At 40.2% G+C, this 13,812-nt stretch overlaps 1 protein-coding gene across 1 annotated transcript in view; it reads right to left on the bottom strand.

Annotated features, from left to right (window-relative positions):
• Positions 1–253: 253 nt before the first annotated feature.
• The window catches only part of LOC139734642 (tetraspanin-18B-like), a 69,650-nt gene continuing 56,091 nt past the window's right edge, over positions 254–13,812 (bottom strand). Inside the window, exons 3-9 of the mRNA XM_071645428.1 lie at positions 10,482–10,580; positions 7,559–7,688; positions 6,831–6,910; positions 4,998–5,207; positions 4,412–4,516; positions 3,778–3,861; positions 254–2,777 (exon numbers count right to left, since the gene is read on the bottom strand). Coding sequence (XP_071501529.1) covers positions 2,721–2,777; positions 3,778–3,861; positions 4,412–4,516; positions 4,998–5,207; positions 6,831–6,910; positions 7,559–7,688; positions 10,482–10,544 — 729 coding nt within the window. The 5' untranslated portion in view covers positions 10,545–10,580 and the 3' untranslated portion in view covers positions 254–2,720. The remainder of the gene's footprint in view (positions 2,778–3,777; positions 3,862–4,411; positions 4,517–4,997; positions 5,208–6,830; positions 6,911–7,558; positions 7,689–10,481; positions 10,581–13,812) is intronic.

Genomic DNA, 13,812 nt, shown 5'->3' with positions numbered 1-13,812 from the left:
ACAACATAATATTCCCCCCTGTGGTCATCATAACATTTTGTCCCAATTTATGGTCAGTGCTCTCCTGCGATAAAGACTAGGGGTTTTCTGCAGGCAGATTCAAATCTCACGCTCCTTAATGTATTTATAACATGATCACATATTCTTGTGAGCATCAGTTGTAAAGTTCCCAAAGGTCTTGGTGTTTTCGTTTATTCTGATTACCAGGTATTAGATGTCGCGCACACACATGCAAGCTATCTACATGTAAGTCCATCAGATCCAACTGAACCCTTGGTTTTCCTTTTTGAGAAAGCAATGTTCAAATGGGGACAAGTTATGATGAGCACAGGAGAAGACATACATTGCTTGAACTGGCGGAGCGCCCTCAGTGTTGCCAATTTGATGGTGACTAACTCTCTACTGACAAAGCAATGACATCATACATACTGTACATACCCAATATTACACTAGAATGCGTGGCATTACAATGGATCATAAATACAGACTAAGGTACAGTTGATTCAACAGCATCACACCTTTTTTTTTTTTCCAGACGATAAACACAAATCGTGTAATATATACTATGACTATGATAATAAAGATGTAGTATAGAACTTGAAAAATAAATCGCTTGTGTAAACCCAGATCACTTCTTTCAGTAGCAAATGTCTCCCAGCAAAAGAAAAAAAATATGATATCATAATATGATTACCATGGTTGTGTACAGAGCATGACTTCCACAAAATAGGATGACAGAAATATTTCAAAGAAAAACCAAACAGCATGTAAAAGTGAACAATCCCGGTATATGAGGCCAAAATAACTTGAAATATCATTTTATACATGCCTAGATACAACAGTGTACTTGTTTTTTGTTTAATTTCTAGTATGCCCACATACTGTCACTGTGACAAGAAAAAACAACAGAAAGATAATAGTGACTAACTTCGAGAGGTGTTACGGTCTCGAGAATAAAAAAAAAAGTCATGCACGAGTCCTGAATGTACGGCTAATGCAGCCCGCTGCTTTTGTCGAGATTACTTAAGACTTTGAAGGGGAACAGCGTGGAAATCTTTCCGATTGAGAATACATTTTTATACAGCGTATCATACAGCTCTGCTCCGTACCGGCAGCATATCATAAATCTCTCAATGAAATCTAATGAACAAATGAGAAAAGGTATGATGAGTGACAGCTGTCAATCAGCCATTAATTTACTCAAGACTACAAACCAGGATCTTGGTGTAAAAAAAAAAACCAAAACAACAAACTTACACACGGAAAATGAGGTGGAATATATTTGAGTGTATCTCAGCTCTTTTTGAAATCAGCCATACACTGTAATCAGCCTGTGATGTAATAACGAAAGTGGACATTTCTTTCACAGTTCCAAGGTTAAGTCCTCAAGTAGATACAAGAACAAAATGACAAAACTGCTCCAAAGGAGCCATGTCAAACTACTGCTGACTTAATGCCCTCCTTTTCACTTGTTTTTTTTTTTCTACTCATCCTCATTTCTACACTGACCAAAAAAAAAGTTACATTAGAACAGCCTCATACTTTTTTCAAGTTGTCATTTTCAGCAAATCCATCCAGCCTATTGTAATCTTAACTACAGCAACCTCCACTTTTTAAAGTCAGCGTAGTTTGTTATCATATATGAAAAACTGTGAAATTTCACAATAATACATTCAGCCAAGGTTGTTTGTTCGTATGGTTTTGTGTGACATATGTAAAGGTGGTAAAAAATATACAGAAAGTAACAAGGCCATTAGAAGGTGCTTCTGAAATTGTTGGTATAAAAAAATTATCTGGAACCCTGGGAGAGACGTCTTACGATATATAACAGGATATCAAGTCTTGTCACAGAAATACTTAGAAAAGAATCGTGCTAAAGTAGTTTACTTCAACACACAATATCACAAGCAAAATCTAAAAAAAACATGGCAAATAAAAGTAGAAAGATGGATTACAGTCCCAGCAAGTAATTTGTGGAAAAAAACAACAACAATTGATCAACTTTCTGCCCTAAAATGTGAGTATATTTCTTAACACCCACATACTTTCCCCTGCAAACTAGGGCAAACATACTTGCTTGCCGCACAGAGTCACAGTCAACATATAGTTGCGCAGTTCCTGCGGAATCAACTCTACGCTCGGCATGAATTTTAAGAGTACTGTGGTGAATGGAAATCATTGAAAGCTTGTTTTGCGCGCATTTTTCTGTCGATAACCTCCTTTCTTTTTCGCCACATCACAACGCATCGCGAACTTACTGGCCGTAACAAACGTACGTCAGTCACATGGACTGAACCACGAAAGGAAAACACAAAATTCGTGCTCCAAAATATGTGAATGGTGCGTTGCTAACACATGAGAAAACAATAGTTTTTTATATGACTTCTTTTTTTTCTGAGAAAAAAAAAATCAAACCACCACAAAACTCACAAAGCGATGTTTGGCATCCTAACAGAATCATACCTCCTTCTTGAGTTGTAAAATCCTACGGCCCTGCCCTAGCTGAAAAAGAAAACCCTTCATAAAGCCAACCTATGCCACGCCACTATATTACTCATGCAACACCCGGCAGAAAGTTGATCATTGTTTTGCGAAGATTCTCGTTGAGGAGACACAGTAATTTATGTTTATGTTTTTTTCCTGCCATGGTGTTTTTTTCTTGTTAGATATCTGTTTTCATATCTCAGTCGAGTCTTCGTGACCATTGACCCCACAGGAATCTAGTCGTCTTGTCCGACGTTCCTGCACAAACAGACAGCAAACACCATGCAGAAGAGCTGGAGAGGAGAAGAGGAGGAGAGAAAAAAAAATGATATAAAAATATCAATGTTACCGCATCAGGGGTTAATCTTTCAATGCTGGTCGTGATGGACAGTTGAAAAAATTTTCAAGAGTGAAATTTGAGGTTTTCTCTCTTCCCCTCATAAATCATAACCTGCCTGACAGAAGGGGCTTTCATGTTCAAAAACTTTAAAAAAAAATGATGATAATAATGTATGAAAGACCTTCCAAAACTCTCTCGAACTATGCCAAAATTTTATTCTGGGTTGGAATCTCATGCCAGGACCTCCATCAAAATCACCATCACCATCATCACCACTATCACCATCACTATCACCATCACTACTCCCATCACCACCACCATCATCATCACTGTCACCATCATTACCACTATCACCATCACTATTAACATCATGACCATCATTATCACTACACCATCATAGTAATAAGATCATCATCATCATCATTATCATCATACCAATATTTATTACCATCATCATCATCAACACCACCACCACCACCAACATCAGCCATCAACCATGAACGTCACCATCACCCTCATCACCATCACCATCACATCACCATCACCATCACATCACCATCACCAACGTCATCGTCATCGTCACTGTCACTACCACCACAACCATCACCATCACCATCACAATCAACACCACCACCATAATCATCAGCACCATCATCACCATCATCATCACCACCATCACCATCAACATCACCATCACCAACACCATCACAATCATCATCATCATCATCACCGTCACCATCATCACCATCACCATCACCACCATAACCATCACCATCACCATCACCATCACCATCACCATCACCATCACCATCACCATCACTACCATCACCATCACTACCATCACCATAATCATCACCATCACCACCACCACCACCATCATCACCACCACCATCATCACCATCACCATCATCATCACCTTGATAACAGACAGGTTATCCCTGCATGATAGTTACCTCTAAACAGGCCACACCAATGGCCGTGGCCCCGATGACAGTGGCGTACATTTCTAGTAGCTCCTTCAGGGGCGCCTCGCATCCCTGCAGAATTGAACAGTTTGAACACAAGAATCACAGATTAGATTTGGAAAACAGACATTTAATATGAAGAAAGCAATAATATAAATATAAATAACATGACGGAAAGCTCAGTTACATGTGTATTGGTGTCTTTAAATCTTACAATAGATCCTTCACCATGAGCAAGTCGATTAGGGTTCTTAATGCTGCTTGATCGCAGAAAATGCATACCATACATGACACATAATACAAAAGCGTGCAACAAAATGAAAACCCAACACATCATGGTTCAATCGATTGACCAAAATCCATACTTTTCAAACGTATCATTCTACTCATCCCACCCCTTGTCTCTTGATTCTTTAATTTGTGTGGAAAAAAAAACCAACAAAAACCTCACAGGTGGATTTCTTTTAAAAAACACCCCCCTCCCACACACACACACATACACACAAACACAAACACACACACACACACACACACACACACACACACACAGATTTTCAGAAGGGCTACCTTGACAGTTCTGGCACTAAAAGGCACACGATCCCCCCCCCCCCCCTCCACTCACCGATTTGGCGTTGCCGGAGTCATCCAAGCAGAATTCAGGCGGGTTCCTGGACAGGTACACATTGCCGGCATAATCCCCCACGCCTGACACTCCGCAGCAGTCCAGCTACAAAGAAAACATGGAGACAAGTGTGAGACACTTTGCATACATATGGGAAGAGAGAGAATTCCTGAGCAGCATTTGTTTTGCAGTGGTTCAAGTTGGGGATCTGTGGCATAGTGGATAAGGGTGCGTTTATCTAATAATTTTCTGAGGCAGAACCATGATCCTAAATGCGTTTGAGGCATTTTGGGGGATGCAAAATGTGTTTAGAAACACTTATGGCCCATTGATGACAACTGATGATGCCACTAATGGCCGAGATCTATGGTTTTTACCATAGCCAAAAAAAGTCCCTCGTGATTAGGGTTAAGATACAGAGTGAAGGAGAACTAAGAGTGTGAGAAAAACAGAGTGTTATTTTCATATTATCATCTTATTCATCTATTTCCTCTAAAGTTCAGTATCCAGTTGTGAGACTAAGAATGATTATGAATCCGTAAAATTGTATTTTCATACGCCACAAGACGTCTATGCTGTGTCACACCTCGTTCTGAAGGGATATCCAGGCAACGGTCGCCAGTTCATTGGCGTAGTTGTCCACGTCGTTTGTGCCGTTACCCGTGTTGTTGAAGTTTGTTGCGAGGAAGTCCGTGGCCTCAGTCTTGATAAAGGTTTCGATCTCGGCGCTGTAGATGGCTGCCAGGATGCCAGCTGCCAGCTGGGCGCAGAAGATCAGGAGCAGGAGCACAAAGTACTGCATGACAGGAGGAGAACAAAAAAAGAAATGGAAACAAAAGCAAATTAAACAATGAGATTGGTCGTCATGGCAACAACATGAGAGATGCCTTCTCGGGGGGAGACAGACAAGTAGAAAGATGTGTGAAAAGGATGTGTGGGAAGGATGGAAACTTGAACTGGATGGGTGGAGAAGGATGGATGGATGGATGGATTGCACTAATGAATAGATGAATGGTTGGATGGCTGGATTACTGGATGGATGGACGGTTGGATGGATGGACGACTAGATTGATTGATGGATGGACAGATGGAAAGATAGATGGATGATGGATGTATGGATGGACTGATGGATTGACTGATGGATGGATGAATGGATAGCTGGATGAATGAATTAATGGATGTGTGGATGAATAGATGGATGAATGGATGGATGGATTATTGGATAGATGAATAGATTGAAGGATGGATGGACATATGGGTGGTTGGATGGATAAATGGGTAGATAAATAGATTCATAGATGGATGGATGACTAGATTGACTGATGGATAGAAAGATAGATGGATGCATGATGGATGGATGGTGGGTGGAGGGATGGATGGACGGATGGATGGATGGATGGATGGGTGGGTGGATGGATGGATGAATGATGAATGGGTAGATGGATAGATTGATAGATGGATCGATTGCCACTGATGAATGGATAGAAATATAGACGGATGATGGAGGGATGGATGGATGGAAGAACGGGTGGATTGAAGGATGTACATGTGGATGAATGTGTGAATGGATGAATAGATGGATGAATGGGTGGATGGATTGATGAATAGACTTGATAGATAAATGAATAGATTTAATTATTAGATGGATGGATGGATGGATTATTGGATGGATGCGTGGGTGGGTAAAATGTGGACAGCCAGTGTCATAAACTGAATGTGACCCGCACGCAGTCACACAAGGTTGATCAAGTCAATGTGTGAACGGATGGATAGATGGATGAATGGGTGGATGGATTGATGAATAGACTTGATAGATGAATAGATGGAATTATTGGATGGATGGATGGATGGATGGATGGGTAAAAGATAGACAGCTAGTATCATAAACTGAATATGACCTGCAGTCACACAACAACGTAAGGCTGATCAAGTCAACATACATCCATGTCTTAATTTGGACATTTCCTATATATCAAAGGCTATGAGCTTTGTATTCCAGTAACATAAATTGTGTCATACTCTCATTTTACATGCCTGTCCAAACAGTAATCATCAAGCCACATACATCCTTAAATTTTGGAAAATTAGCTTGAAGAAAGGATGGAGTCAAGTCTGCAACAGATCAAACATTTCAAACAAAAAAAAAAGAGTTAAACAAAAATAAATAACTTGTTTCACATATACTGACAAGTTGGTAATTTCAAGACATTCTCAGGTTTAGATTCAAAATTTGGACAGATTTCAAATCTTCACGAAAGTCCTGTTTAAGCTGTCAATCATTTTAAAAAAGTCAAAATGTCTTGGATACACTGTTGCTAGAAGCAACACATGTCTTTGGATTGAAAAAAAATTGTCAAATTGTAAACATTCCAAAAGGAGAGATCCCAGTGTCCAGATGCATTCTGGGTAAGAGACTTACCACTCCCAGCATGCACTTGTTTTCACAGCAGGCGCCACCACAGCCAAAGCCAGAGACGATGATGACAAAGCATCCAGCAGCTATGGATGAGAGCGAAGTCCATTTACTAATTTACGAAATTATATTAATTCAGGGCGGAAATCTGATGAAAGTTGCCAAACATTGATTTTAAAACTTGAATCGAATTGAATTCTCTAAATTCATATCTTTTAAATGATGCATAATGATGATATTTACTTGTAAAGATGCTACAAAGATGATAAATGATGTAAGAAGAATACATTCTTCATTAACCACTTTTAAGCTACAGATGTCATCATCATAGAAGGTCAGGTCATTCTAAATTCTCAAGAAGCCTGCTTCAAATCTGAGATTATAAGAGATTCTCTCAAAATAGGGATTTGAGCTTCGGGTTCCATGAACTCCATTCCTGGTAACATGAAATTTGGTTCCTTCCAACCCCTCCCCCCCCCCCCCCCCCCCCCCACGAATGAGAAGAAACGGAGGTTGATTCTGTAAAACCAAAAAGTTTTGCATGCATGAAACTTTCAAAAATTTTGCTGGGAGCCAAGATTCGTGAAAGTAAAATGCACAAGAATGCACTGAATGCCTGAGGCCATTCACAAAAATTTTATTGCGGCGAAAAAACGCCGTCAGCTCCAATTCATAAAAGTTTCATGCCACAAAAAGTTTCTGGTTTTACAGTAACCAGATGCCCGATAACTCACCGATGATGACGTAGGCTCCAACGCGAAGGAGGTCACTCTGAAGGAGGTTGGCCACAGTCTCAATCTGGATCCAGTCGGTGAAACCCAGGGCCAAGAAGGTTCCTGTCACTATCAGTCCGATTCCACAGACCTGTAGGAGTAAGGACGGAGAGAGAGAGAGAGAAAGTGTAATTTTAAGCCTACAAGGGTCTCATGCCACTAACATTCCTCACTCTAAATCATGTCATTTCTGAAATGATGCATTTTTAATCATTAAGGATAAAAAAAAAACTTATACAGTATGCTATGCCCCAACAGTTGAAGAGGTAAATACACTAGTCGTACTAAATGACGTTTGAGATGCAAAACATTTCACACTCAACGTCACAGACCTTTCTTGGGATGGGTGTCTAGGGCAAATGTTCCTTTTTTATGATTGTGGGGGACAGATATAAAGGTAATAGAATGCTGAAAGACAGACATACATACATACATACATACAGATAGACAGACATGTTTAAGGGCTGGTAGAGAAATTCTTCATCTGAAAGAATTCTCATTTCCTGGTTTTTGCAACTGATGCAAATAACATCAAAAACTCAATGCACTGGCTCAGGAGTTGGCCTGCTGTCCAAGACTGTCTAACTAGAGCTTATAGACCGAATGTGGCTTTCATCAACTTACCAAAAACTTTCTTTTCCGTCTCACTGGGGCTCAAAACTAACATTTTTCTCTGGTATCCCATTTAGGCCACTAAGACCTTTCAATTTGATTTGTTGGTGGCCCGAACTAAAAGGTAACAATCATTTTGAATCTTAGTTGCCTGGTAAGGCCATCAAAATTGAACCTTTCTGAAAATTTGTTGGCCCGACATCGATTTTTAGTGGCTACGGGTCATCATTAATGTCAACCTCTGCTCATGCTAGATATATGAAAAAAAAGAAGAGGACTTCCAGCATATCTGTCACTGGGAAAACCCCAAAACAAACAAACAAACAGATTTTGGTTTGGCTGCTTGCAAAATCCAATGGTTGATTCCAAGTCGGTAGTATGATTTCTGGCAAAGATCAAGGCACTTTCTTTTCATTTTTTTTTGTACCATATTTCCTGGTATGTGGTTCTAAAACCAGGTATATCACTCAAATAAGTTAAGGGATGCCAATTCATTTGTAAGTGCACTTCCAGAAAAACTCCTAAGGAAATTAACACTCCTACACACTTCTATTGAAGTGAAACAATCATGAAGATGAATATATTGTCCCTGTGGAACTCAGTCAGCTGAAAAAAAAGTATTGAATTATATCTTGAAAGCTTGGCACTTATAAAGAAACCAGGTGAATGTATTCCCCAGTTTCAAAACACATCAGTAACTCAAGTTTCCCTGTTTTTGTCACTTACAAACTTTGAGAATATGCCAGCTAATCTTTCACAAGTGACTCAACTGTACACACACACATACACACACAAACACATGTATAAATGAGTTACTTGTGTAGTCTTAAATGACACAATCTCAGAGAACATGGCTGCCAGGTGAAATAATTTGTGTCAGCTGGGATCCATTTACTTCCTTGTTTTGCACCATTTGACACGCGTGAGCCCAGGATGTTAGCATCAACATCACTGCCAAATTAAACAGCAAAAGTCCCATTAGTAATGCCAAAACATTGATGCACTTGACTTTATCTTTCATTTCCCTCTACCTGAAGTGGATATGCAACACATAATCTGGCATTACCTATGTAACTTTAGGGTTTGCCAAGAGGATTTATCGAAAAAGAAAGAAGAGATGATATCCAGGAAGGAAAGAGAACAGACATCGAGAGTGTCGCAAGTGGGTAGATTGGGGTGACACAACAAGGAAATGAAATGGAATTTGCTTGTAGAAAACATGCTAGCATTAATCAGTCAGGGCATGTATACATTAAGAATGTATTCACTTTGGTTTTTGTTTCATTTTTTTATAATTCCTAATTTTCACCAAAGATCAGACTTCAGAAAGATCTTAGGAGGCTGATGTGGAAACAAATAGCATTGAGAAGGAGATGATAGCCAACTGCCCACTTCTGCACTCATCACACAGATGGAAAAATGGAAGAAACAAGATGAAGAAGACTGGGAAAGTAAGGAGTCCAGTGAAGTTGAGGGTGCGAACGGGAGAACTAGATGGGAGAGATGAAAGATTAGAAGAATAAGGAAAGACAGAAGGTGGAGAAGAGGAGATGGGTGTAAAAGAAGATGGTACAGAGGAAAGGAAATGAAGGAAGAAAATGGGAGGAGAAAAATTGGAGGACAAAAGAAGAAGAAATGACTGCAACTGATTGGCATATTGCCCTTCATCAACACACGTATGCACCAATTATTCAGTGTTTTAGTAGCTGCCAAGATAAAAAAATCATGGGGCATATGTACTCAGGTTGGATTTGAATGAACTGTCTCCTATTTTACTCTAGAGACAGGTATTACATCCAGACAACTGAGATTCCGCCTGGCAACCAGTGCTGGTCCTCATCCTTACAGCATGCAGCGGGTACTGCATATTTATACTCAAATTAATGAACTCACGTGTTGAGTTGTTTTTACTGCAACTGATCAACATTTTTCTGTCATGGCTACTACTGAAACACTGAATGATCAGTGCTTATTTACGTCAATCAGGGCAGTCTGTCAATCAGCTGCAATAAAAACAATTTGATGCAAGAATTAATTAATTTTGAAAAAAAAAAAACAATTTGATGCAAGAATTCATGAATTTGAGTAAGAAGACAGTGGAATAAAGAGAACAAAATGAGGCAAAAATAGGAGGAGGAGGAGGAGGATGAAGAGAAGGAAGAGGAGCAAGAGAAGCTAAGCAGGAGGAAAGAGAGAGGTGATAGAATTAATAGGAGAAAAAGTGGTAAAATAGAGAAGGAGAAGAAGAAAAACTGGTCGGAGTCACACTCACAAAGATGAGAAGATTCAGGAACATCAAGATGAACTTGAGACAGTTATGTGCGCAGCCCTGCATGGTGGTAGCTTGGGTTGGGTCTCACCTCTGTAGAATCTGTGGAATTTCAAAATGTAAATCAAACAGTGGGTAAATGCAACAATTGACAGATGTATCAATGTGTAATCACTAATGTCATATAATGAAGTCAGTGTGAAAATAGATGCGCATCATACAAAGTTTCACATATGATGTAGGGAGATGGATAGTCAGACGTGATTCAACAAACTTTGCCTTAAACAGGACTCTCTGTAAAGATCAATCATGATATAAAAATGCATTACTTCTCCCATTTCAGAGGCTCTTTTTTTTAGAATTCAAGCTAGGCTAAACTTCCCACTTCACCAAATCAACGAAATACTTTGTATTTCATCACTGTTTTTGTTGGTTTTATTTCATCATTTCCCCCTTTTTTAATAAAATGGGGGGGGGGGGTGCCAATTCCATTCTGATCTTATTACAGACTAGCTTTCTCATTGATTCTTTTTATTCATTTATTTATTCTATTTTGGTATTAACAAAGAGGAGACCATCAAGGCACTGAGGTCAACCAAAGCCAACCAATCATTCACTGCAGCTCAAATAATATACAAATATCGACTGCTGCAGAGGGAGATGGTAAAACTATTTGCACCGAGGTGATGTCTCAACAGTGCTATGTCCCGAGACGAAGTCGAGGGACATGGCACTGTTGAGACATCACCGAGGTCAAATAGTTTTACCATGGCCCGAAAGAAAGCAGTCGATATTTGTTTTATATCCCTCTCGAGCATTTTACTAGAGTAATGACGGTTCCCTTTTGGAAAAGTGTGCAGGTTTCGTGAACGATAAATCTAACGTTAGGCTGTAGCAGTGCAGCAGCAGTGCGTGCAGCGCGTAGCGAACGACACCGCTGCGCTGTTGTTGATTCCTACACACGAGCTACACTACAGCGTGCAAAACTCCGAAAGATCGAGGTCCAGGACTACGTTAGAAGTAGGCCTAAAGTGGCTTCGTTACCCAGATCATCTTCAAAATCGGTTTTAGTTTATTCCTAATTCGTACCTGATATGGTGTCCTCCTGCGATCATTCTTCCGTTACTGGAAGCAGTCACTTTGTCAATTGAGCTGAATGCATTGATCACGTATCACACGTCCACACGTTACACACCGACCGGCCACGCCATCGCACCACACAGATTTCTGTAATGCTGTCGCACATCACACCGCGCGCTCTCTTAGCGCTAGTAGCTAGCTAGCTACAAGCCACAGGACTGTCGCTCAAAAGTATCGCTACAACGCGCACTGCGTACATTCTTAAGTGAGAAATGTAGATATCGATCACACGATCACGATGGGTGCAAATCGTGGATTCCCAAAAGTACTATATCCCGCTGGCTAGTAACCAATTGCACCGCATCCAGCTGCTCGTAGCTAGCTAGTAAAACTACACCATGTTCGTGCTCTGTACAATCCTATGGCAAGAAGCTTTACATGAGGGATATAAAAATGACTATCTCATATGACAAAAACAAGACAAAATAAAACAAGTACAAAGCAACTCAGATCATCTTACATCTGCAGATAACATTTTATCTTACAACCACTCTCACATACAGTTGTGTATCATGTCACAACCCTTGGCAAGGCATCCTCGCTTGAAATGAGAGAAGGTAGAGAATAGTGGAATGTATGAGCTTGGAGAGACTAATGTTTGGAATATAAGGGTGCCCTAAAAGACACAGGTCACTAATGCATGAACTGTGATGTGCCATGTTTCCTATGATATGAACACACATAAATGGGAACAAACATGATGTGATGTTACATTTACAGGGGTCGCACTTAACTTTTTTTTTTTAACTACAATTTGTAGCCAGGCGGACTACTTAGAATCAATTTTGACACTGAAGCAATATTTTGGCTAGCCAGACGGACTAGTAACTTCAGAATTTTTCGATTTTTAGCTAGTCCGACGTGATTTTGGGTGGCCAATGGCCAGCGGACCATCGCCAATTTCGAACCCTGATTTAGCAATGCAATACACATTCACACAAACATTTTCACAAAAGCATATCTGTACAAGTATGTTGGAACACTATTGATGCATGGGTGGGCCCTACTCAGCTTTTGAACACACTCTCTCTAGCATTATGCCAATCTGTATATCCAATCAAACCAGCTTGATACTGCATTCAATATGGCCATGGCCTAAAAAGAATCCTACATACAGTGTAATTTCATTTCAGTTCAATGGAAGGGGGATAAGAGGGGAGGGGGGTGCTCAGAAACTTGCGAGAAGCTCGCAAAATATTCAACATAAAGTATGTTTCCAGGACACGTATGCCGCTTGCTATTAGTAATAATTGAGAAAGTGTACAGGGCACGTCTGCCATCTCCAAGGAACATATAGTACACTTGTGACGCAACATTTTCTCTCTCCCAGAACAGCCCGGACTCACAAGGAGGCGGTAAAGCTGGGTTCATTTTTCATGTATGAAATAAACTCCGCCTCACACAGTGGTGCATATCAGAGTGTGCAGATTTCCCTGGTGACAGAGTGATGGCTGGGTTGGTGGGGGTGAGGCAGAGGGAGATTCCTGTCATTGAACGGAGCATAGACAATCGAGTATGAATTTTGAAAAGCCTAGTGAGGGATACATATGGTTCATTTTCCACAGACAAACAGGAAAGCAGTTTTTCAAATTGCTTTTCATGTTGCCAAATCTTGGACTTTAAAAAAAAAGGCTCTGTACAATTCTCTTTCTCAAAACTGCATAGTTCTTATTTCATTTCAGCTCTATTACTTGGCTAGGTACTGTAAAGCATAATATTTTTGCGGCATGAAATTTTTGCGATTGGCAGCCGATGGCCTTGCACGTGGCATTGAATTTGCAAAGTGCCTCTGTCACTCAATGCATATAGTGTAGACAAGAACTCTCACATCTATGCATTTTAATTCTGCATATCTTGGCTCTCGCGAACATCATGCAATTAAAATGCATGCGAACATTCCTCGTTTGACAGTATTCGCCATACACTGTCACCAGCCACTGATAAACTGCTCTGGTGTTTGTGAAATAATTTAACTTTAAGCTTTCAAATGATATGCAACTTTATACAGGCCTACTCACTTCATTTCCAAAGGCCCACAAGAGTATTGATCACGCAGCAGACCATGGCTGACACAATATATGGCTGACACAAGATTGCATGGACCATGGTACACTTGTGTATTGGGGGGGGGGGGTCCCAGGGAGTCCAGCTGAGAATTCTAGGGTGCACTCTAAAAAGTTGTGGGGCTTAGCAG

The sequence above is a fragment of the Diadema antillarum genome, unplaced genomic scaffold (genome assembly GCF_040938485.1).
Source record: "Diadema antillarum isolate AM-2024a unplaced genomic scaffold, OU_Dant_1.0 seq00000536_RagTag, whole genome shotgun sequence".
NCBI lineage: Eukaryota > Metazoa > Echinodermata > Echinoidea > Diadematoida > Diadematidae > Diadema > Diadema antillarum.
The sequence above is the reverse complement of the archived record's forward strand: the minus strand, read 5'-3'. Positions and strand labels throughout refer to the sequence as shown.